Source organism: Pholcus phalangioides, unplaced genomic scaffold (assembly GCF_987345545.1).
Source record: "Pholcus phalangioides strain wild (caught in Gottingen) unplaced genomic scaffold, Ppha-v1.0 ptg000039l_1, whole genome shotgun sequence".
In the NCBI taxonomy this organism is placed as follows: Eukaryota; Metazoa; Arthropoda; class Arachnida; order Araneae; family Pholcidae; genus Pholcus; species Pholcus phalangioides.
The window spans coordinates 13,211,682-13,235,479 of NW_028301625.1; the positions used below are offsets into that span (position 1 = coordinate 13,211,682).

A 23,798-nucleotide genomic window follows, 5' to 3' on the forward strand; every position below is an offset into this window, starting at 1 on the left:
GACGAAACTAAGCAATACAACTCTATTGGAATATAAAGATAAATTCTCTTAAATATTTTTGTATACAATAAAAACATTGATTTCAATGAGAAAGAGAAAGCGTATATATTTTTAGAGTCCGCAATTGTTCACCAAACGTTCGTATTTCATTGTTTACCTTCGGAAAAAAAGCACGAAGTTGAAGAAAAAAAAATGAGGTTGCAATTTTTTTCCTAAATCTAAAAACTTTAGTTTTACATTAAACCACGACAAGAGAATAGTGTTGAAATAGTTCTATTGCAAATTCCAACATTAACAAATAGATTTTCCTTGACCATCCTAACTAATGTATATTTCTCACTCACGACTGTATTCGTCCATTATGTTTTGAGGGCATAAATTTCCCAGATGATTCCCTTTACGCATGAAGCATTCATAAATTTCACATTTACAGATACCGTTCTGCATCGAATTTTATTGATGAGAACAGATTATTACTGACGCGGTCCGATGACCATAATACATTTATAAATATCGCCGATTGTATGAAACGATAAAAAATAAAATACTCCGATCCACACAAATTGAATTCTTACCTGTCGTGTTTATCTTCACGAAATGACTCTCGGCTCACGTCACTACCAGTAGCGATAGCACTGTCGTCTTCACAGCCTGGATGGCAAGCTGGAGAGAAATCGTCTTGACCGATTCCTTCTGCAGAGGGACCCGATTCGGACGGAGATCCTATCACAAATTTAGGCTGGAAATGACAAAATATATATTCAATCCCGATTGGAAAGTTAAAGGTTACAAGTAATTCAAAATCAATCATTTGCAAACCGATTACAGTTAGGATAACTCTTTCACGTATGAAATTGACATCGCGTGCTCCATTTACTCTCGTAGATCGTACCATACTGTAGACTACTAAAATAAATTTTCGTTAGAAATATGTGTTATGAGGTCTTATAATGTCTTCCTTCATACAGGTTGAAATTCAAGTCCGTTGCAGCTCAAATAACTTGTGAGGCGTTGGTTATAGAGACATACTTTTAATGAGAAAAAGCATCCAAATACGTCCAAAACGTGCCCGTTTTAGATATGTAATTTATTTTACAGGGAGTCATGTACCGAGATACAAAATTTAATATTTGATGCGGTCACCCCTGTTCTCTACTTTATTTACAAATTTGCTTCTCTGTCTCTTCTGAGCCTAACAACAACAAAAAATGTTTCCAAGCGCAATATTCACAGAGATATTTGAATTCAAAATCAATAAAAATGAAGGAAAACAGCATACGAACAGCTTGAACAAGTTCGTCCCTTATAAGATAGGCTGTTCTTTACCTCACTTTAAACGTTTTTAAATTCAAATATCTCGGCTAATATTGCACTTAAAATTATTGTTTTTTGGGGGTTCAGAAAAGACGGGGAATCAACTTTGTAACTAAATATTAGAAAACAGAGGAACCCTTAAAAAATTTAATTTTATACCTCGGTACACTCCCACACACACATACGGCTTTTAATACAATAAATGGCATATATAAAAATGGGCCAGCGATTCGGATCCTTTTTAGAATTGAAAGATTTCCATCACCAACGGTTCAAGAGTATTTTGAGCTGAAATGAACTTGAATATTCACTCTGTATACAGTAAAACCTGTTTAAGTTGGACACCTACGGTTCCATCAAAATCTGTCCATGTTAGAGCGGTACAAAGAAATGTTTTACATTATCATTAAAAGGCTTTAACTAGTAGAACATGACCAAAAACTAACTTTAGTTACAAGCACTAACCTTTTGAATCATGGGCGAAGATACGGCGTCAAAGCCGACTGATCTAATGCATTAGCGTATATATGAATTGACATCATCATCATTTCCCCCAGCAATCATCGTTCCCCAACCCAGACTTTCAAGTCTATCTCCTATGTTTTGAATTGGTGTTAAGAAAATAATTGTGTACAAAATATCTCTTTAATTAATAACAATATGTTACAATTAAGAAATTTAAATGCAGTAATTAAATACGTCAAATTACTCAATAACTTCTTTTTTCTTATCAATGGTCAACTCCAGTAACTTCGTTTACTCGTAATGCAAAGTTAAAATTAACTTTCACACTTGCATGAAAATCATGCTTCATAATATGTAGAACACTATTCAGGACTGAATAAAAGTTTCAAATGCAGAGAGATTAAAAAACAAAGATCTTAAGAAATAAAGGGATGTACAGGTGCAAGAAAAACCCCACGATCTGACAACACACCCCCATTTTTTAGGTTAACAATGAAGTAGTTTCAATAAATTTGTTTTATGAATCTGCCTGAGAGGTGGGGAAGCCCACCCCTCAAACAACAACAGATAATCAGCAAACAATGAGCTGCTGCTGTCCAAGATAAGAATCCAGAGGGTGTCCAAGATACAAAGTATTGTGGATATGCTTTGATATAGGATTATAGTCCGCTTCATTCAAAACTGTCCAATTTAGGGAGTGTCCTAAGTGACAGGTTATACTGTATTATAGGACAACCCAAAAGTTCTGAGCGTTTTCTTTTCGTAGTTTTGAGCGAAGAAAATTTTACGACTATAGCTCTAAAATGGTATATACAGTCAAATCCCGTTGCAGCCCCGCGATTTAGCGCCAAAAATTTTTAGTGAACAAATCTTCCATATATAAGGATTATATACGTTAATTGGTGATTCGATATAACGCCAAACTCGTTATAGCGCAAGAAACCTGCGAAACAAATGGTGGCATCGAGGTTTGATTGTATTTTCTAAATTACCGAAATATAATTATAATTAGCATATAAATAAAAATGAAAAATGTCCAAACTTTTTTACAAACATTCGGTATGATTTTTTTAGTCACACGTATTATGTCAAGGGGATATGGAAATTCTAAACATGTTAGAAGACGGATGCAAAAGTTCTGGCTGCCTATCCATAGCCTTTTGCATATAATAGACAGAATTCTAGTCGTTTCGGCTTTTCACAAGGCTTCAGAGCTTGCAAGTTATGCAATTTGTATTGCTTGTAAAAGATTTATTTTCTTAACACACATGCCAAACAGTAGGCTGAGGAACTCACATAATGATTATTTTCGACTGACATTATGCAAACGAAAAAACACAGAAAGCCTTCAATTAACTAGACGCCATTTCATTTCTTCGCTATAAAAGCGTCATAAACGACACACCAGCGTCATCGATTGTGCATGATCAAAAACGTGGACATTTTCCCTTGATATCCATTATTTAATTATCATACTATGTTTGTTCCTAATTTTAAAAAATAGATAATTTTGAAAGCAGATGATTCCTTCTGAATCACCCTGTATTTTCCTGCGCGACTTTAAGCAACTTTCCGGTCACCAACAAAATGCTGTCATTGTCAAATTTTGAAGGTTTCAAGTTAAAATATCCGTCTATGATGCTCTCGACACTTTTACTTCAGCGAATAATCTTCCACATAAAAAAGTTTTGAAGGAAGCGAAACTCATGACAATCAGATGATGCTATGTCTGGTCAGTATGGTATGGATGTGATAAAACATACCAATACATCTTATTGAAATGACCAAAAAATATGGATCTTTGTTGTTGCGTTTTAGAACTATTTCCGCACTAAATTTCACGAAATATTTATGAACTATACTTTTAGGAATGATTAAAATCTCTGCTAAATTTCAAGGGGTCAATTTTGGGGGATTTCCGCATTTGCAACAGGTCATCCACTCAGTTCCTATTCCCAACTTCTGGATTTTAATTTTCGGATTCCGAAAGTCAGAATTAGAGTTTTTAGTTTAACTTTCTTTTTTATTAGCAGAATTATCTCTATTTCAAGTGCTGAAAATTCAACTTCCAATCAGTCACCTCGAACATCCTCTATAAATAACCAAAACACATAAATTACGATATAAGATAGACTAGATATCTCAGTAAACTTTCAACTTCCTTGGGTTGCCAAAAAATATAATAAAAAGGCTGAAATATGCGTCAACAAAACTATCCAGAGCTTTCGGAGGACCTAATAGATTTGCATATAGTGAAACCTCGATTTAACGATACTCTGCAGACCAAGAAAAAATATCGTTGCAGAGAGATTGTCGTTTTATCGAAAGGTAACATCAAATTTATGTCATTGTTGGCATCTCTTCTGAATTGGCGTTGTTGGTATCACCATAAAATGCATTTATAAGCATTTGTTCTCAACAAAAAGTTATAATTGATTAATTTATTGATTAATAAAATTCAGTTAGTTGTTCCCCACTGTAAAGTGGTTTATTGCACAGCATTTTTGTGTACTACACAAAGAGTAGCTTCACGACAACTTCATTTACACTTTCAGACGGTAGATAGTGCAAAATACTGATGTTATTGGATACCCTAGAAGGAACAAACGCTGATGAGGGATTTAAAAATATATCGATTTTGAGTTAAATTCCAAACAACATTTGAAAAAAAAAATCGCAGAGGGATTTATCGTTATATCAAGTATCATTGTAGCGAGGTTTCACTGTATTTAATTAGAATTAATTTTGCAGTTGTCTTCTTACCAACGCAAAATTTAACGATACAGCATAAGACAGTTATGTAACTTGTGCCTGTTAAGTTTTTGCATTGGAAATGAACAAAAATATTTATCAAATATGTAAAAGTGTGTAGGGCTTTACATAAAAAAAATACCGACACAACAGTTTGTCCCGGCGACTAAGAAAGTGTAGGCTGAAGTTAATTCAATAAAACTATGCAATGGAAAAATCGTTTCCAATCTCTACTATGAATTCTTAAGCTTTCAAAATAATTATGTTAATCTGATTTTATAGACTTGGAGGACGGTGATAAAATTCTCCCAGAAGTCGCTTTTTTTATTTCCCCTCTTCGTACGTTTATTTCTAAGAAAATTGGATCTCCACGTGATATAGTAATAAGAAAATTTTTCCCGTTGTCACCCTTAGATGCGAATTTCCGGGAAAAAAAAAGGTCAATGCTTCTGTTGACCGTCAGTTGCTTAGTGACCAATGACTTAGTAAAAAAAACTCGACAAATATACCCGAAAGAACCTAAAATTGATCAGTTTACCGTTAAAAATAATAGGTTACGCGATTTACAACATGCGGGGAAAAAAACACGTTGAGAGGTTGAGACCGAACATAAAAATAAAAGTGGTCTCCGGGAATCTTAACAGATTATTTTCCCTTACGGACTTGACATCGGCTTTGCGATACTTGATTGTTATGGAATGCACGTGGAATTCCAGAGAAAACTTACCGATGACTTCAAACAAAGGATGTGATAAAATTTACTCTTTTAGTCTCGGAAAGGAAGAAACATCGAGGATGAACTCCCCCCAGCTGTTAAATTTAGATTATGAGAATAAAAACTTTGAAAAAAGAGAAGCCTTAAGTTCGTCAACCTCCAGTTGAAAGCAGAACAAAAGAGCTCTTTTCTAAGATCTTCAAGCAACTTTCGCTTGTTGTTTGTGTGAACTTATGTGATGAGCCATCAATCTTCTTTCACTGCGCTTGTCTTTTGAATTTTCTCCCTTTCCCGTGTTTTCTACCAAAAATTTTGAGGTCAGATAGAAAAATGCGAGGAGTTCATCATGAATAGTGCGAAAAGTTTAACGTCGAATATCTCAACACCACTACGAAAAAAATACGAGTTCAAAAGTTCCTTGTTGAAAAATTATTAACGTCATTTATCGAGAAGCTGAAGAAAGTTTAATATTTTCTACCAATTTAATGAGTCGGGAATTAGATATACAGGGTGTCCCATAAATTTGGAAGGATTTTAAAACAATTATGAAAAAAAATCAACAAATTGGCGTGCCGGGGTTCCGTTTGCACTCTACGACTTGTCAAAGAGTTGAATTTTTCCGAAATCAAATTCGTTGAAATTTCTGCCGATAACTGGCGATTCATGGTCTTGTTTCCTAAAACTAGGCAAATTTAATCCTTTTGAAAGACGATAGGAATCAACAACTTCTTCCTAGATAGTAGCGAATGCGAATCGAATTACGACTCTGCTCTATTATCTCATGTCTGTTTAAAAGACTGCGATGTTGACACCGGTAGAAACAGGGGCGTAGCCAGAAATTTCGTTCGGGGGGGGGGACCAAAGTGATAGAACAATAGATTTTGCCATCTTTTTCCCTTTTTTTCAGCCATTTTCTCACATTTCGGGGCGGACCAGACCCCAAGTCCCCCCTCGCTACGCCCTTGGGTAGAAAAGGCACATATGGAGAAGTAGCTGCAGTCAATATGTTTTTTCATCTATTTTGTTAACATGGCGTCAAATAATGCCACTCAAAGGCGAGAATTAAAATTTTTTTTCTCTTGTTGAAAAAAAAAAAAATTTCGACACTTGACAAGTCTAAAGGCACACATCCCTGAGCCCGGTAAGTCACTTTGTTGATTTTTAAAATCCGTTCAAATTTATGAGACACCCTGAAAATCATGTTCACAATGATTTTCATTTACAAGATATACGGAAGACTGGATGTTGTGAAGATATTTATTATTTGAGATGTTAATATTTTTTTTTTTTTTAAGGAAGGAAAAAACTCATCTCTGCCTCCACCGGGAGTCGAACCCGGGTCCCTCGATTGCCGGACGAGTGCTCTGACCACTAAGCTACAGAGGAGATAGAGATTTTCCTTCACTAGAGCGTATATATGCCGAACGGAACCGTGCAATGGACGGTGCAACCGATCAGCTAATAGCTCATGGACAACGAGCCACCAGATGGCTATTTTCATTTACATTCGATAATTAAAAAAAATCAGAAAAATATCAATACAGCGATTTTTATGGCTTTCTAACATCACATAGGAGAATTGTTTTTTTCACTTGAAGCGATGACTTACCTTTGGACGGTCTAATAGCTCTTCTAACGAGGGGGCGTTGCTCTTGTTGTGAAGGGCAGCCACCGCCCCCCGACAAAAATCTGGAAATGTGACAACACCGTGGCTATCCGGATCTAAATATTCAATCAACTGCGAGATTTCCTGAAATGAAAGCATTTCACAAAATGAAGCTAAAGTTGATGAAACTAAATGATTTTTGAACTATAAATATTCCATTTACATACTATGTAATTAGGAAAACGTTTTATATAAAACTTGACACACAGTACAATGATTTAGCAGCTGTCGGGTACGGATCCTAGTTAAGTCCTCGAATTTCAACACATTTAGTAGCATACAGTAAAACTATTGAAATTAATTGGCAAATTTATATTCGAAACTTTTCAGTTACAAACCTTTTAAAGACGTATACAGCTGAGTGTGGCAGAACGTTTGTTAACAGAATCTCTCAGAAATCAGCTATCCGCACACTCATTTTTTAAACTCAAACCCTCACATCGGTTTTTACACCCAGAAAATCCATTTCCCATATGGCAGTGATTCCTAAAGTGTGTGTCGCGACCCTGTCGCATTAATGAACCATGGTGGGGAAGGGGGGTCACGAAACAAGTTCGAAAACAATAATATTTTGATAAGAAATTCAATTTCATCTTTCGCAACGTAAATCCGTGGTCTGTCCAGTCAAAATTTGGTCACTCACAATGTAGATCACTCTCTCAGTAGGTCGGTCACTCACTTGATCTCTAGGTCATTCACTTACTAGATAGCTCACTTACCTCCTAGGTCACTCACTTTGTCATTCACTCACTGGGTTACGCATTCTATCATCAACCCACTAGGTCACTCATTCTATCATCAACTCACTAGGTTGCTCACACTGTCATACGCTCAATAACCTTGTTGCTCCCCGACTCACTCATTAACTACTGTATCATTTACTGACTAACTCACGCTCACTCACTCGTGCCGAACTGTTGTCGGTGAATTTTCCGTCGATGAATTATTGGTCGGTGAATTTTCTCAGCGGTGAATTTCCCATAAACCATAAATACCAATTGTAGAGTTCAAAATTTATCTCTTACCATCTTTAGAGGATGGTTCAGTGTGCATCATAATAAATTCATTTGTCTCACAAGAACAATGGAGCAATGCATCGTTATAAGTAGGAGCAATTTTAAATAATGGGGAACTGAACTCAACTTTAGATGCGAGACCGTTAATTTTTCAGGCGTTCGTTCTTTGATCGATTTTGAAGAACGAGGGAACAAGTCGAGTCTCGTAAATTTTCACCCACTCACGTATTACTATCTTCAAAAAGCGAATCACATCCTATTAAATGATTCCGGCAAAATACAGTACATGGCATTATGCCACAAAATAGAAAATACGGCCAAAAATGCACCACCGACCCCCCCCCCCCCAAATACCTAGTTCAAAGAGCGTTTATAGTTTATTTCTGGATCCGTTGTGCAGCAGTTACCGGAAACAAAAAGCGCAAAATGCATTCCTTTTTGCAACTAATTCTTCTAATACTTTTATTATTCTTTTTCTCTGTAGCGAAAATGAAACGAAAGCGTGACGAAATATGTGAGGGGGGTCCAATTATCTGAAGTGCATCGAATGTCCGATTAATGTGTCCAGGATCCACGTTTCGGATGAACGGAATGACAAGATATGGACGAACTGACCTCGAACAGTATCTCAAGCTTGAACACAAGACAAGAACAACGTATGGATTCCGGTCCACTTCCCAGGCACGAGTATAGATTTTATTTAAGATCAATTTTTTATTATATCAATTATCCAAAACTTATCGATTTTTAATGCATTCGGATATTTTGGCAGACATGATTCACCGAGAACAAAAATAATTAAATCCCATCAAAATAAACGCTTCCATTTTACATGTTTACTATACATTTGTTTTTGTTATATACGTTTGAGTGATACGTTTAGTGAATACTATGAATAGTAACCGTGATAAATCCGGTTATTATTCATAGGCGCCGAGCACTTTTGGTAAGGTTGATAAATTTCCCCAAATTAATCACTTACCGGCGATTATGCAAGAACCCAATGGTAATTAATCCAGTAAATTTGATAAGTACTAAAAAAAAATTATCATTTCACCGGCGATTATGCATATGTATTATGCATAACCCGACGCGATGCTTGGGTATTAAATATCCAAACGTTGCGTCATTGGTAAACATGATAAATCGTATTATATATATATATGGTATGCTATACATAATTCATAAATGTATTGTATCATTATAAATTACGATCGTAAAATTTGTTATCATTATATCGGAGAGAGTCCGACTATATTCATCACACATACTAGACTCATTTGGAATTTTTTCATATTTATTAAAAAATTCAGCAATTACACCAGGGAATTGTGCATAATCACATATAAAGGCGATAAAAGTATCAAATTTACCAATGATATCAAGGAAACAGTTATTTTCCGGATATTATGCTGAGGTGAACTCGGAAAGAAAAGTCATCACGTCTCCGCCGGGACACGAACCCAGGCCCTTATCGTGCATAATCGCCGGTAAAAGTGGTAATGTTTTCAGTATTTATCAAATTTACCAACGACGGTTAGGTATTATGCATATTCGCCGGTAAAAGTCATAAATTTATCAAACTTATGATGATGGATAAGTATGTATAATCACCAATTTATATGGCATTTACCGCAACATACACATTTATTTAACTAAGAGCTGTATATGTACGTAAACACAAAATTTAATTTTTTATACGGACTCCCGTCATCTAACTTACAATTAGAAAGTTGCTGCCCTCTCTCTAGTGAGCCCAACAAAAACAATCTGCGTGAGAATCTCGCGCGATAGAAGTGAAACTTCTAGGTTAGACATGACTAGCTTCACCTTAATTGAATTTAGTTTTAATTATTTAAAATTGAATTTAGAAACTTTAAATTTAATTAAATGCCGCAATAATCCCTTCACAAATCCCATGTGTGACAGATTTGTTCACTAAAAATTTCTGACGATAATCGTGGTTGGCTCTAAATCGGGGGGGGGGAGGGGGGAGGGACAGCGCAGCCTATTAGGAGCTGGCACTGTAACGTCACAAAACTTGCATTCGCGTGCGAAATATACTCTCGTACGGCCAAGGGGTGCGTTGTCACGGAGGGGGGGTAGGGGAAGGTAGTAAACTGCCTTTGTCCGACGCAAACTGTCCAAACCAAGCCCTGCCTCCCACTTTATTTTCTTACACGGTGCAAAAAAAAATTAAGCTTTCAGAGATTTATAAAATTTTACAAAAAATTGAGGGGATTAGAAATAAAATTCAAGATAAAAAGTATTCAACTTTGCTAAGCAAGATTTTATCTGTTTATAGACGACATTAAAATCAAGGCAAACTGTATATTTTACCGTCATAATTAACTATTTTAGATAATTTAAAAAATCCGCTCTAATCAATTAAAAATGCGCTAACAGCACCCATTTACATCCGTTTTTGTGAAAAAAAAATTAATACTCCTTTTATGAGGGGTGAACCATAAAGGGTTAAAAGATAATTGGTGTATAAGGACTCAACTTTACACCCTGTATACCGAAATCAACGAAATTTTATTTATGGGCATCTTTTCCTCAGCCACCTCGTTGGGCATTTTGCCTGTTGTGGCCTTGTAGTTGGATTTGCAAACTTTATTTGTACTGTATTCTATTAAGGGGTGTGAAGACCCCTTAAGTCGAATTTTCAAAAATGACTTCAAATAAAATACTAAAAATTTCGTGTCAATCGATTAATTTGTTCTTTCAAAATAAAAGAAAGAAGCAATGAATTATAGTGCAAATGTATACAAGAAAAAAACTGAACGTGATTTTCTCAGATTGCAATTTTTAAGTTTTATCAGTAAGATTTAAAAAGCCTACTACACCAAAAATTCTGAAATTTTGCAGAAATGTTTATTCGACACGTGTTAGTAAAATGAACATCCAACTTGAATATCAGACGATTCGTTAGAATTTTATGAATTTTTAAAGTTTGAAAAATATATAAATTTCAAAAATCTAAAAAAAAAATTTCAACATTTTTTTAAAAATACTTCCCATTATTCAATTGGTAAATCCGAGGTCCATTTATACGTCGAATACACATCTCTGCAACATTTCAGAATTTTTGGTGCAGTAGTTTTTTTTCATCTTACGATTAAACTTAAAAACTACAATCTGAGAAAAACACGTTCAAAGTGTTTTTTCTTGTATACATTTACACACTATATATATAATTCATTACTTCTTTCCTTTATTTTGAAAGAACAAATAAGAGACTGACACGAAATTTTTAGTATTTTATTTGCAATAGAATGAAATATTTTCTGAAGTCATTTTTGAAAATTCGACTTCAGGGGCAGTGACACCCCTTAAATAAATGAAAGATTTTCTGGTACAAATTGAAGGCACCTAGAATAAAAAAAAACTTTATCGTTTCCTTTTTTATTGAAAAACTCGATCAAACAATGAAAAAGCTTGACGTTAGACCGAACTAACGAAATTACGTGGGCTTCGACAACTCTAACGGCACGAACCATTATGGACAAGTATACTTCACTTGCTAATTGGACGGACAAATGAAAGGCGCTTACCACCAGGAAAGCTTGTTGATGGAAAGAGCCTCGGGGTCACGTTTTTGCTGTCCCTTTTCTTACTTACGTAGTTTTATATCACTACTTGGATAGTAATTTACGGAAATGTCAGAACTCAACTAGTCATGGGAGTCCAGTTGAAAAGAAAAATCAAGAAGACCTGGACTTCTGATGAAATAGATCTAGATCTATATTTCTCAACCTATGGTCCGCCAGCAGACTTGATAAACTTAATTCTAACTGAATGAAAAATTATTCAACCTCTGCAATTGATTTTAGAAATATCCATATGGGTTCAAATAAAAATTATACCTTTATACTTGGGTATACGATGATACGTGGGAAATGTCGGGAATTTCGCTCGTACGGGTTACGATAAATACGGGGTACTACTAAATTCAGTCGAAAAATGTCATTTATTGCCTTAAATGCAATTTGCTAATTACTGCTGAAAATGCTGAAGTGTGGGGAGAATGAAGGACTGCCATAAATCCTTTAAAAAAATATATTTCGCGGGGAAAAATGTTCAGATGGTCATATTTAATTGAGAAAAAAACGTTATACTGGGATCTTAAATAGGACAAAATGCGAGACATCGCCAATTGACATCAAAAACGTTGCCAGAAGTAGGCACAATCACCAATTGTTATTAAAATTGCTGAAAACTTGAGGAAAAACACTTTGAACCTAAAAAATACGAGATAAATATTGCTATAATTATTATAATATAATTTATATATTATAAAAACGCTGTGTATTCATGCCCTAAGTAAATATTAAAAATTCAATATTTATTGCATAAAAATTCGTGACCAAAATTAAAGGGATGTCCGTAATATGGGACACAAGTGGTCCGTCAAATTATTTCAGGTTATATTCTACTGGTGCTTGGGTTCAAAAAGTTTGAGAAACGCTGATCTAGTAGAAAACATTCATGACTTCCTACCGTTATCCATAAAAATTTCTCCGAAACTAAATGTACCCGCTATTGTCAATAATTCCAAAGTTATCCATTCATTGGAATTTTAAGATACATTTGTTTTCCTGCTCATGGAATTAGAAGCCAAACAAGAGACTTTGTATGCGATAGTCGAATGTTGAATCAGCTGATAGATCACGTGATTTATCCCAATAGTCACGACTTCCATAGCATGAAGAACCAAAAACGTCCTCATCAAAAAAAAAGCCGGACGTTAGCCAATAAAAATAAGGAAATGCAGGTACTTTTGTGGTTTCCCGACGTGTTTTCTTACTCGCGTGAATACGCTACTCTTTGTAGTTCCTTTCCAACCATCAAAACTCGATTCAGTTGCAACTCCAAAAACATGAAGTGCTCACATGACATATAACACAACCCATGAAAAGCTCTGGAAAAAAAAAATCCGATAGCACGTCTCTGTTCAAACAATTTATCAGTTGTTTATGCAGAAGAATCAGGTCACGATTGCGATTCTCTTTAGACACAATTTCATGCAGTTTTTCATGAATACATTTAACCTATACTTCACACGCGCAAACAACATACATGGCGGATTTACAGAAAGAGAAAAATTCACTTATATTACATATGCATGTAGAAGAACAAAGGTGATTATATGATGAACACTTTCTTTTAATAGGTATTATTCCGAAAAATGCGTGGAACACGTGCATCAAGTCATCGTCCGGAGCCACGAATCCGTAACTATCTTAAGGCAATGACTGAAACTAAATGAGTGTAAAGCTGCATTCTTTCTTTCATTCTTGTCAGGCACTGACCTTCACGTTTTTTGGTTGTTCCAGCATAAAAAAGGTATGAAAGATCACTATCGGTTTCGCAGCTAGGCCGTGACTTGCTTTGTTAAACTCACCGAGTAACCCATTTGTTCACATTAGCAGATCATTCCAGGAGTTACGTAGTACACCCACCATCGAAGATGATTACAGAAATGATAGTTTTCTCCTAGTTATAAATAATACATGTACCTCCAACATCCGTTCATATCATCAAGAGTTCAACCGCTTTTATTAGAACTAAAAATTTTCGATTTTACCCAGGGCCGGACTTGGGCAGGTGTGAAGGGTGCGATCGCATCAGGCCGTAAAACTGAATTCATTTTATTAAAATGATATTACGTATTACATTCAACCAGAATTGCTTCAAAAAGCTAGATCTTGAAGTTCTGTCGATCTATTGATGAAAAATATGTCAATTTATTAACAGACGTACATAGGCCTATGATGGTGAATCAGTGGCCACACATTATTCTTGAATGGGGGTCTTGATTTTTGATAGGACCCCAGACTAAGATTTTTACCTGGCTCCTTGATTTTCAATAAAATTCATTGTTCTAAATATTGGAAAAATATAAGACCAATACCTAAGGCCCCCAGAACAACGTCATCCTTTCCCATGTGGGGAAGGGGGCATGGTCTTAACAGCACCATGAGCCCTCGGAAAGGAGATTCTCTGGATACGTCTCCCTACCACACTTGAGGTCTCAGCCACCCCTATTCAAAATATTTTTTCATGTATTAGGCATTTTGTTTTGCATGTCTCATTTACATGAGGCTCCTATCCACGTGAACTATCCAGTGGGCCTATGCCCATGCGTTAAGACAGCCCTATAAACTGAAACCTCCTCGGAAAGGTTCTTCGACAGACCCGAATTCCGAGTGTTTTAGAGGGCCCCTTAAGTTTGATGATTACAGAAATGGTAGTTTTCTTCTAGTTATAAATAATAAATGTACCTCCAGCATCCGTTAAATATCAGACAGTTCAATTGGGACTAAAAATTTTCAATGATACCCAGGGCCGGACTTGGGATTTTCATCAAATGTTCAAAGCAAAAATTAGTTAATCTCTGGGCCTAATCTCTATCATATCTCTCGTGGGAATGCCGCATGCATATAAATAAAGTATTAGAGAAGGCCACAAAACTGTTCTCGCACCGGGCCGCTAATTGACCAAGCCCGGCCCCGATTATACCTTTTATACGATGCATTAGATCCAATCAGTAATGGTTTGGTTCTGCGTACTTGGGAACAGAAGCGAACTGACAATTGACCTGGGAAAGCTCTTGCCACCAATGAAATATAGCATCGATATGTTTATCTTTCATTTATGTGACATACAGTATAACATGAATTTTTATTCAGCTAAACGTAAGAAAAAATGTTTTTCAAATGCGTCTGAAGTGTTCCAGCATGGATGGAATTCACAAAAAATGTGACCGTCATTATAAAAATGAGACCCAAAAGGCGCTTAAAATACTCAGTTCGAAAAATTACATCTACATGTCTTATGTTGACCAGTGAATATGGGCATAAAATAGCACGAACAACTATGAAAATCATCCACGGGTAACTATACAAAACAGGCCACTCACAACATAAACGGATCTCAAGCTACTGGTAGAACGCAATTTTGTCAAACCTACACACCTAATTTCACGCCCAAGAAACCAGTAACAGCATTTTGCATTTAATTATTTCAAAAAGAGAACTTCTGAAAATTTTTGAAAAGCGAAAAATTCAAAATCCAATCGTTTCCGTAGATCAGTGATTTTTAAACGGTGTGCTTTGAATATATCAAAATTTAAAAATCCCTGTCTTATAAAATTCACTAGGATGTGATATAAGTTCCAAAAATGATTGGAATGTGGAAAATTTTGGGAGTGCTAAAGAAAAACATTGCACACACAAGATTTCTATTTGTAACACGAATAAGCATTCATGGAATCACATGAAAAATGCGAATACCTATGAATTTTAGAATGCTTCACAGTACTTCGTTTTTCATAATGTGTTCGGTTTAAACCTTTCCAAATGAATACTCATGTTCTTTTTGGTGAATTCTCATGGTAATTTCAAATGTGCTAGCCCTGGACAATTTTGTCCACATTCTTCAGTTCTTACAAAAACCTACTACCTAATGGCTTATCAACATTATGCTAGTACTAGAACATCTTTATGCATGTAATTACTCAAATAATTTTCTGAACCTTTTCGTTTGGTTTTACATATTAGATACTTCTTTCCAAGCAAACTCACTCACTCACTCTCACACACACACACTAGGCTATCAGATATTTTTTCCCAACGTAATACTTTTGTTTTCCTTCTATTTTAAATTCGACCAAATTTATACCTAATTTTAACAAGTTGTTCCCGCGAGTCTAACAATCTTATTCCAACAACTTCATTTCATTCATTAGTTTGCAAACGTTTCTTTTAATCATCATGGTTTCCTCGTCCCATTATTACATACTTTATTTACATGGTTGGTATAAAGATGAAACCATTTTTAGATTCATTCCATCTGTTTACATCGAGGAAAATGACTACGTTTAAGCCCAAGAAAAACAAAAGCGTTTTTCACATACTTAAATGATGGGAAAATACACGAAAAAGGGTTTAGCATAAATAGACCGTTTAAAAAACAATCTATACGAAAAAAAACTGTCTTCAAATACTATATTTCCTCTCGGAGAAGAAAAAGCTTACTCTACATGAGTTCTGGTTTTTAGCGTAAAATTTCAAATGAAGATAATCCATTTACCGCTGAAAAAAAACATGGCGGTAAATCGTGAATCTGATTACGACACAGGCCATCTATTACACGGTAAAATGTGAAGCATAAAAACATTCGTGACCAAGAAAAGAACTCATCGCGTTGAAAAAGGTGGAAAATAAAATGATATTGGCCATTCCCCCTTGAGTTGACAACGTAATATTTTCCAGAGTTACTGGGTAATGAGGATAAAAAAAACCGTCGATGCCCTAAAAAATGAACCAAAGCAATTTTTTTTGTATTTTTTAAAATCAATTAATGAAATAATTTTTGAAAAAAAGTGTTTTTAACCCTTTCCACAGCATAGATATCCCTAAACCCCCTGTAAAATGCTGCATCTTTCTTGATAAAGTAGGCTTTCTTCCACAGAGTAATAATACTTTATATCTTAAGTCTATGCTTTCTTCCGATTTTCAGCAGGTGCGAACTAAAAGGGATAGGAAAAAGTGTTTCATTGAGAAATCAACTTTACAACATATCTGGACTTGTCGATGCTAAAATAAAAGGTTTTTAAGGAGGCGAGTTATCTCGTCAATGCCTCTGAGAGGATTAATAAAGTTTCTCGGCCTTCATTTTTCCTCCAAATTCAATGGAAAATCTTGGATAAATATTTAAAATGGCACCAGAAATAAAACGATTGGAAGCCACGGACACTCATAGTTGACATTACCATGGATGCCGAGATGTATCCTTATGCCGGGTTATTTTGGAATCTCATCACTCACTGGCTAAAGATATCCAAAAGTAACGTCTCATAATGAGAGAACCACACACGATTATTTATTATTTTGAGTCGTATTGTGTGTGTGTGTGTGAGGAGGAAAACTCAATTTAATTTTCAGGTTAATAAAGTTGAATGTGAGCACCCTTAGTACCTCTGTAGACATCCAACCGGTGCTCGATCTCTCATCAAACGTTTTTAATAGCATTTTAGGTGTTATTAAATCAACTGCTGCAAACGCTGTTTCAAATAATGTGGGAGGTTGACTTCACATTTCACTCAGTTCGTACAAGGCGTTTAACACGCGTCACTAATTCAAATACAGCTAGCCTAAAGGCCGAAACACTATACTGACGTGACGTGATTATCACGTCAGTTAAGCATGCACTGGACCTTATGTTGCGGCGTCCACATGCTACCACTACTAAAAAACCGCACAGGGGCACCTCGTAAACCTTCCTCCCATAGAATCGGTGCAGCCGGAATGGGCCATGCAGTGTTCGCCAATAGGCATCTACATGCGAGATTCGCGTATCAAAACTCAATTTTACTCCTCCACATCTCAATTTTACTCCTCCACATTTCGTTGAGGAGTGGAAATTATACTCCTACAAATTTTACGTAATTTTTTTTAATAGAGTTATTTGTCATTTGGTAGGAAAAACCTCTCTATTACCTCTTAAAAGTTTGGGGAGGAGTGAAATTACCCTTCAAAATTATACTGTCGGATGACACTGGTGCCATGCACGTGTTGTGTACCATCATCTAGTTCAAGCATATTTTTAACACGTTTAACTGGTGGGGTTTTTCAGCTGTCGACCGTGCGAATGCGTTATTTCAGTAGAAAAAAACTCGGCAATCCCTTATCGACCAGGTGCGGATCCGACGTGTCGGGAGGGACGACTTATAGCGCAGATTCGTTGGATCGTTCCCGTATTTTACGGGACACACAGATTTCCCCATATTATTCAGCTCTTGCAGGGGCAATCACCCCCATCGCCCTCCTCCGGATACGCGCCTAAGCGAAGGCAGGCATCTTCGGCTGCGTATGGAACTGAAGCAGACATCTTCAACTGCAAATGAACGGAGGCAAGCGATGTGTCGGGAGAGGGAACTTCCTGTGTAAGGTCGTTGTATCATCCAGTATTTTACGGGACAGACAAATTTCCCCACATCATTCGGCTCTTGGGACGGGCGATCGCAGACCTCTGGATCCGCGCCTGTTATCGACGCTGCAGCACTCTCATATCTGAAATTATTATTCGATACCTTTTTGCCCGGACACCCTGTATGCTGCGTGGGAAGCAGTCTGGAGCAAAACTTAAGTGTTTATAACTACATGCTTACTGAATAAATATTGGGTAAGTTGCAGAGTACACCACAAAAAAAGATATATGTAAATATGTATAATATACATACACCATTTCCGCTATATATAACTTCTCCCATAATTTTGAAACGCTCATACAATAAAAGAACCGGTTCTTATGAATGGGATTTCCTCTGCAAGTTCTGGCGTAATTTATTTATTTTCGCTTCTTTTGTCTCGATGACTAGGATAGCGAAGGAAATGCTTTGTAATAGTGTTGGCTCAATGCTATTTATCACTGTAGCATTTTATCTTATGCTTAATTTTAATTTAATGTTGTTTTTCCTTTATTCACATTAGCGCCGTGCCTGTTACAAGATGAAAAAAATTGATTTCAAACGAGATTCCGTGTTTCAACGAGGAAATATCGGATACTGTTAATTGTAGCCAAAAATGCAATTTACTACAAATTTGCTAATTATTGCTAAAGAGTAGGGAAATAAAGGACTGCATCAAATCGCAGTAAACAAAAATGTATTTCATGGGGGGAAAAAAACATTCATCACGACTAGAGGTGACGATATTAAGAAAATTAAGAGAAATTCGGATCTTAAATACGGTAAAATATGCCAATTGCCACCAAAAACGTTTCCATAAGTCGCCGAAACTGCTAAAAAGTTACCAGTGGCAGGGAAAGGAAGGGACTGTAGGAAATCGCAGTGAAGTGAAATGTAGTTCATGGAAAAAACGTAAACGTTACAAATGTGAGATTAATATCTATATTCATAGCCATAATTTATAAGTTATGAAAGTTATCTTCATTCACGATTTTAGTAAAGATTACAAAGTTTCGTCGATGAAATCGGGAAATTTTATAAAACAGTCGGAATAGCCAAAAATATCCTCTTCGCTCCTGAGGTACACCTCGTTTCAAATGGTTTTTAATTATTATTTTTCAAAGTCCTGAGGTACATGTATGTGTACCTAACTCAAATGGTCCTAGTAAAGATATCGACCCAAAAATTAATTAAATTTTCTTTATCTTTAAAGAACATTTTGGCATACAATAAACAAAAATCAATCAAAACAAATTTTTCCCTAATAATAAGTTTTGGCTGAGGTGCGAAGAGGTTACAAGAATGCCCCGTAAAATATGAGTAATATTATGGTCACGCAACTCATGCTGTGAGTTGATTGTCTGTCGAATTTTTTTTTAAATTTTACTGCTCCTTGGGTCCGGAAAGGTTAAAACAAACAAAAAATGACATATATCACTAGTTGCGAAAGTGGGGGGGGGGGGGGGGGTTGAGAGAGATTCTTCAAAATGAGAACGTCCGAATAAGAAATTTACTTTATATTTTTACTAACGTTAGTAAAAATATGTGTTCAAACTAAAAAATGCCTCGACTCTCTCGGCTAAACAGTTACTTACCATACATGTATCACATGTGATTTTATCAAATTCTACAATAGATCAAGTTAATATTTATATAGGGAATTCAGAAAGAATCAACAGATTTTGAAATATTTTATATATTTTTAAAAGATAAAAAGACAGAACGATAATTAGGATGTGAATCGAGGGGGGGGGAATGTCAATACATTATATATTGAGAACAATTAATAACGCTAGTGTGTCATTCATGAAGTGAAATCATTGAAAATATTGGGAGGGAACTAAAATCGAGGGCATTAAAACATTACGATGCGCAAGATAAGCATTCCATCCTAACTTGCGGCTCTGTCTATGACACCGTCCTCAAGATTCAAAGCCAAAAATGTGGTAGTTTGAAATCCCATAATAAAACAGCTCTGCCAACTAAATATCGAAAAATAATTTGATTTCATTCATAATTGATTACGGAAATTAAAGCAGATTCATTAATGAAAAAACCAAGGAATGCTCTGGGAGATGGAACAGATGGTCACCTTATATGGGGGAAGGGGGGGGTTCATCGGTAAAATTCTTCTCAAAAGGGAGGAGTCGTGTTTCAAAAAGTTTGGCAAACACTAACTTATACTATTTAAAGGCAATATCAAGAAATACTATGCATATCCGTAACGTGGAACGTCCAAGTCACCAAACAAACCACATCATCAAATAAGAGACTCCTTGTACTTTATTTAACAGAACTGTCACCGTGGGAATAGTCCTCTACTGTCCCGATAAATATAATAATCCGTCGACGTCAACAATGAAAAAAAAATTCTTACAGTATCACATCGAAAGCTTCGCACTATTTACTATGAAAAAAAAAGTCTATAAAATTCGCTTTTTTCTATACTGTATAAAGCAAACGAACTTGTCTAATTAAGATGGCATCAGTACTTGATGTACGAAATATGAAAACAAGAAAGAATAAAGGCGTTTGAAACTAATCAGAGCGGATCCAGCAGAACTTGGGTTCGGTCGGGCGAAGCAGTTTCGATCGAGGAACGAATCTTCAGCTATTGAGTGGCAATCATTCGTTGAAATATGCACCACCGTCTTTAAATGTTGAAGGTCCGTGGGAATTACTAGAAAAGCTGCCGAGAGAGAACTACAAACAAACATTAAACCCGGAAATACCACTACTGCAATATGAAAGGTAAAGAAAAATCATCTAACGGCTGTATTCACCGACAGCGTTTAAACTACAATCGCAGGTTAAAGGATTAGAGATCGACACGGATTGGTTACAATCCTGAATTTAACCAATCTGTTTAGATGTCCAATCATTTCACCTTGTAGTTTAAACTCTGTCGGTGAATACGGCCGTTAGAAGTTAGCATTCAGCTGGATCAGCGTTTCTCAACCTATGGTCCGCGAAGATTGCACAGGTGGTTCGCAGGCAGATAGACTTGATAATTTAACCCTCCAGCCGCGGGCGGTTTTTGAATTTTTCTGTACAAAATTGCGGGGCATTTTTATCCGCTATGTTTTTCCCATTCAGACCCTGGTGCCACAAATACGTGGGTTGTTTTTTCTCACTGCAGAATTTTTTCTTTTGACCTCAGGGAGTTGAGCCTTGACTTAGGGAGTCAGGGAGTTGAGGATTGTGTAAGTTTCAAGTTAGAAATATAGTGAATATGAACTTTGGGGCTTTCATCTCAAACACTTAAAGTAACTTACAGGGGTTTTTTAAGATGCCTTCTAGGTGGAAGTGCCTCCGGGTAAAGTGTGATTACATAAAATTTAGCAACAAAATTCCGAAAAAAAATTGTATGTGAAGATGAATATACCCTGCGTCATCTTGGCTGAAAAAATTTGAGAAACGTGATATTTGCGTTGCCCGCGGCTATAGGGTTAATTATAGTGACTGATATAACGATACTCAGCGGACCAAGAACAAATATCGTTGAAGAGAGGTTATATCGACAAGTAACATTATCATCGGGCGTCACTGTTGTTATATATTATGTCTGAATCGGTGTTGTTATTACCAACATAAAATCCATTTTGAATGTTTATTCACAGCAAAAAATTGTAATTCATTTGTTGAGTAAAATTCAGTTGGTTGTTTTTTACCCTGTAAAGTAGTTTATCGCTCAACACTTTTGTGTACTACACAGACAGTAGCTTCAAGGCAGCATCATTAACACTTTCAAACGGTAGATAGTGCAAAATACCGATGCTATTAGACACCTTCGAAAGAACAAAAACTGGTGAGGAACATAAAAATGTATTGAAGGTGATTTTGAGCACGTATAAAAAATATCGTTGTAGCAGTTTTGAAATGACCTCAAAAATATCGTTATAGAGGGATTTATTGTAGTAAAGGATATAATTGTATCGAGAGGAGTTTAACATTAGACTACACAGGCAATTCCAAACAAGGTTTGAAAAAATATCGTTGTAAAGGGATTTATCGTTGTAGCGAGGTTTCACTGAATAATTAAATTAAAAATTATTCAATTATAATTGATATTAGTAGTATCCTTATGGGTTCAAATAAAAATTAGACCTTCATACTTATTACTATAACTAATAAGTTGCGAAAAATGCGGGGAAATCCTAGTAGTACGATATTGCTAAGTGTAGCCAAAAAATGAAATTTACGACAAATTCCCTAATTGTCACTAAAATTATTGACAAGTAAGGGGGTGAACAAGTGAAGGGCTGCAGCAAATCGCAGTAAACAAAAATGTGTTTCCCGAGAAATTTCCTTCATTACGACTAGATGATCGAGAAAAATACGAAAAATTGGAAACCCCAACATAGCAAAATACGAGACATATGGCAATGTTTTTAGTGACAATTGGCAAAGTCATCAAAATCGCCAATTGTTGATGAAATCAGGAAATTGCCAATATATGACAAATGAAGGGTAACTACGATACGCGAGATGAACAGAGATGAATTATAAGTTATGAAAATCATCTTCAAAAATAAATTACCTTCTAGGTGAGATAATAGAGATGAATAGCACGTTACGGGATATTACTGTGTTATAAGTACTTTATTTCTGCATTTATGTAATAATATCCCATCTTTTCCTTACCAGATAATGGCCCGCCTTTTCGTATACCGTAAACTACGTGATATATGCTCACACTATCCATGCTGTACGTTGTTGGTCTGTCACACTGTATCGGGCATTTTACTGGTCCTTGTGTACAGAAACGTTGAGTAACGAACGCTCTGAGCTAGATGAATCCATACGATACGTAATTTCTTATACTGTATATTAAAAAGAAATACGATAAACATGTTGGGGTAAATCGAGAAGCTATCCATACTTAGAATAAGACAACCATAATATTCTTTATGGGCATTGTATCATGTGTATATATTGTTTATAATTTTTGTGATTGTGTTTATAATTTTTGTGATTGTGTTTATAATTTTTGTGATTGTGTTTATAATTTTTGTGATTGTGTTTATAATTTTTGTGATTGTGTTTATAATTTTTGTGATTGTGTTTATAATTTTTGTGATTGTGTTTATAATTTTTGTGATTGTGTTTATAATTTTTGTGATTGTATTTTTAATTGGGTTGCTGTATTTTTGAAATATATGACATCCATATTTATTATGGGCATCTTTTTCTCAGCCACCTCATTGGGCATTTTGCCTGTTGTGGCGTTGTATTTGTACTTATCCGTTCAGATCTCACACACAGCAGTGCCACTCTGTGTAAAGTTAAAATCAAGCTCACGAGCACAAAATGAATTTTGACGCGGAAAATGATTTAAAATTCACAAAATTCGCGTTGTTCAAAGAATGACAATCAGAACACAGTAATTAAATCATAAACTATTTTCCACACCCGATTTCCGCGTTTTATTCAAATAAAATGTATAATTCTTTTTATCTATTGTACTCATTATATGTGTTTGGCGTGAAAATCACGACCCGGATTCGACACTTTACTTCCCATTACGAAGCTGTTGCTATTCAATTTTATCCACAAACTGGTTTTGTGTAATCGTCTCTGCCCGATTTCTCCTAACCTCACATCATATTCCATACATATATAAAAAAAGTCAACGTCCTCAACAGGTATAATATAAAAAAATAATATTAAAAAAAAAAAGCGAAATCTGTTTTAGTCACAGCGCTCTCAATAAAAGCAGTGCGACGCGTAGGTTCCTTTTACAGCTTACTAGCTCCGTGAAACAGTCACGGGGACATTAAGAGATCCTTGACTTTTCTTTATCATATCCTTCAACTTATATTTTTGGTTGGTCAATCAGTAACGTCCAAACCTACAGCCACACAAACCGGGTAAAGCGACAAAATTCAATTCTCA

At 35.7% G+C, this 23,798-nt stretch overlaps 1 protein-coding gene across 3 annotated transcripts in view; it reads right to left on the bottom strand.

Annotated features, from left to right (window-relative positions):
- LOC149065602 (rab11 family-interacting protein 4A-like) overlaps positions 1-23,798 on the bottom strand; it is a 96,180-nt gene that overhangs the window by 46,715 nt on the left and 25,667 nt on the right. For 2 of the 3 annotated variants that reach the window (XM_089253461.1, XM_089253462.1), the window contains exons 2-3: positions 6,855-6,995; positions 576-739 (exon numbers count right to left, since the gene is read on the bottom strand). In XM_089253461.1, the coding sequence (XP_089109587.1) occupies positions 576-739; positions 6,855-6,995 (305 nt within the window). Of the gene's footprint in view, positions 1-575; positions 740-1,779; positions 1,807-6,854; positions 6,996-23,798 lie in introns of those variants that run through there. The other variant, XM_089253464.1, reaches the window with a different exon arrangement.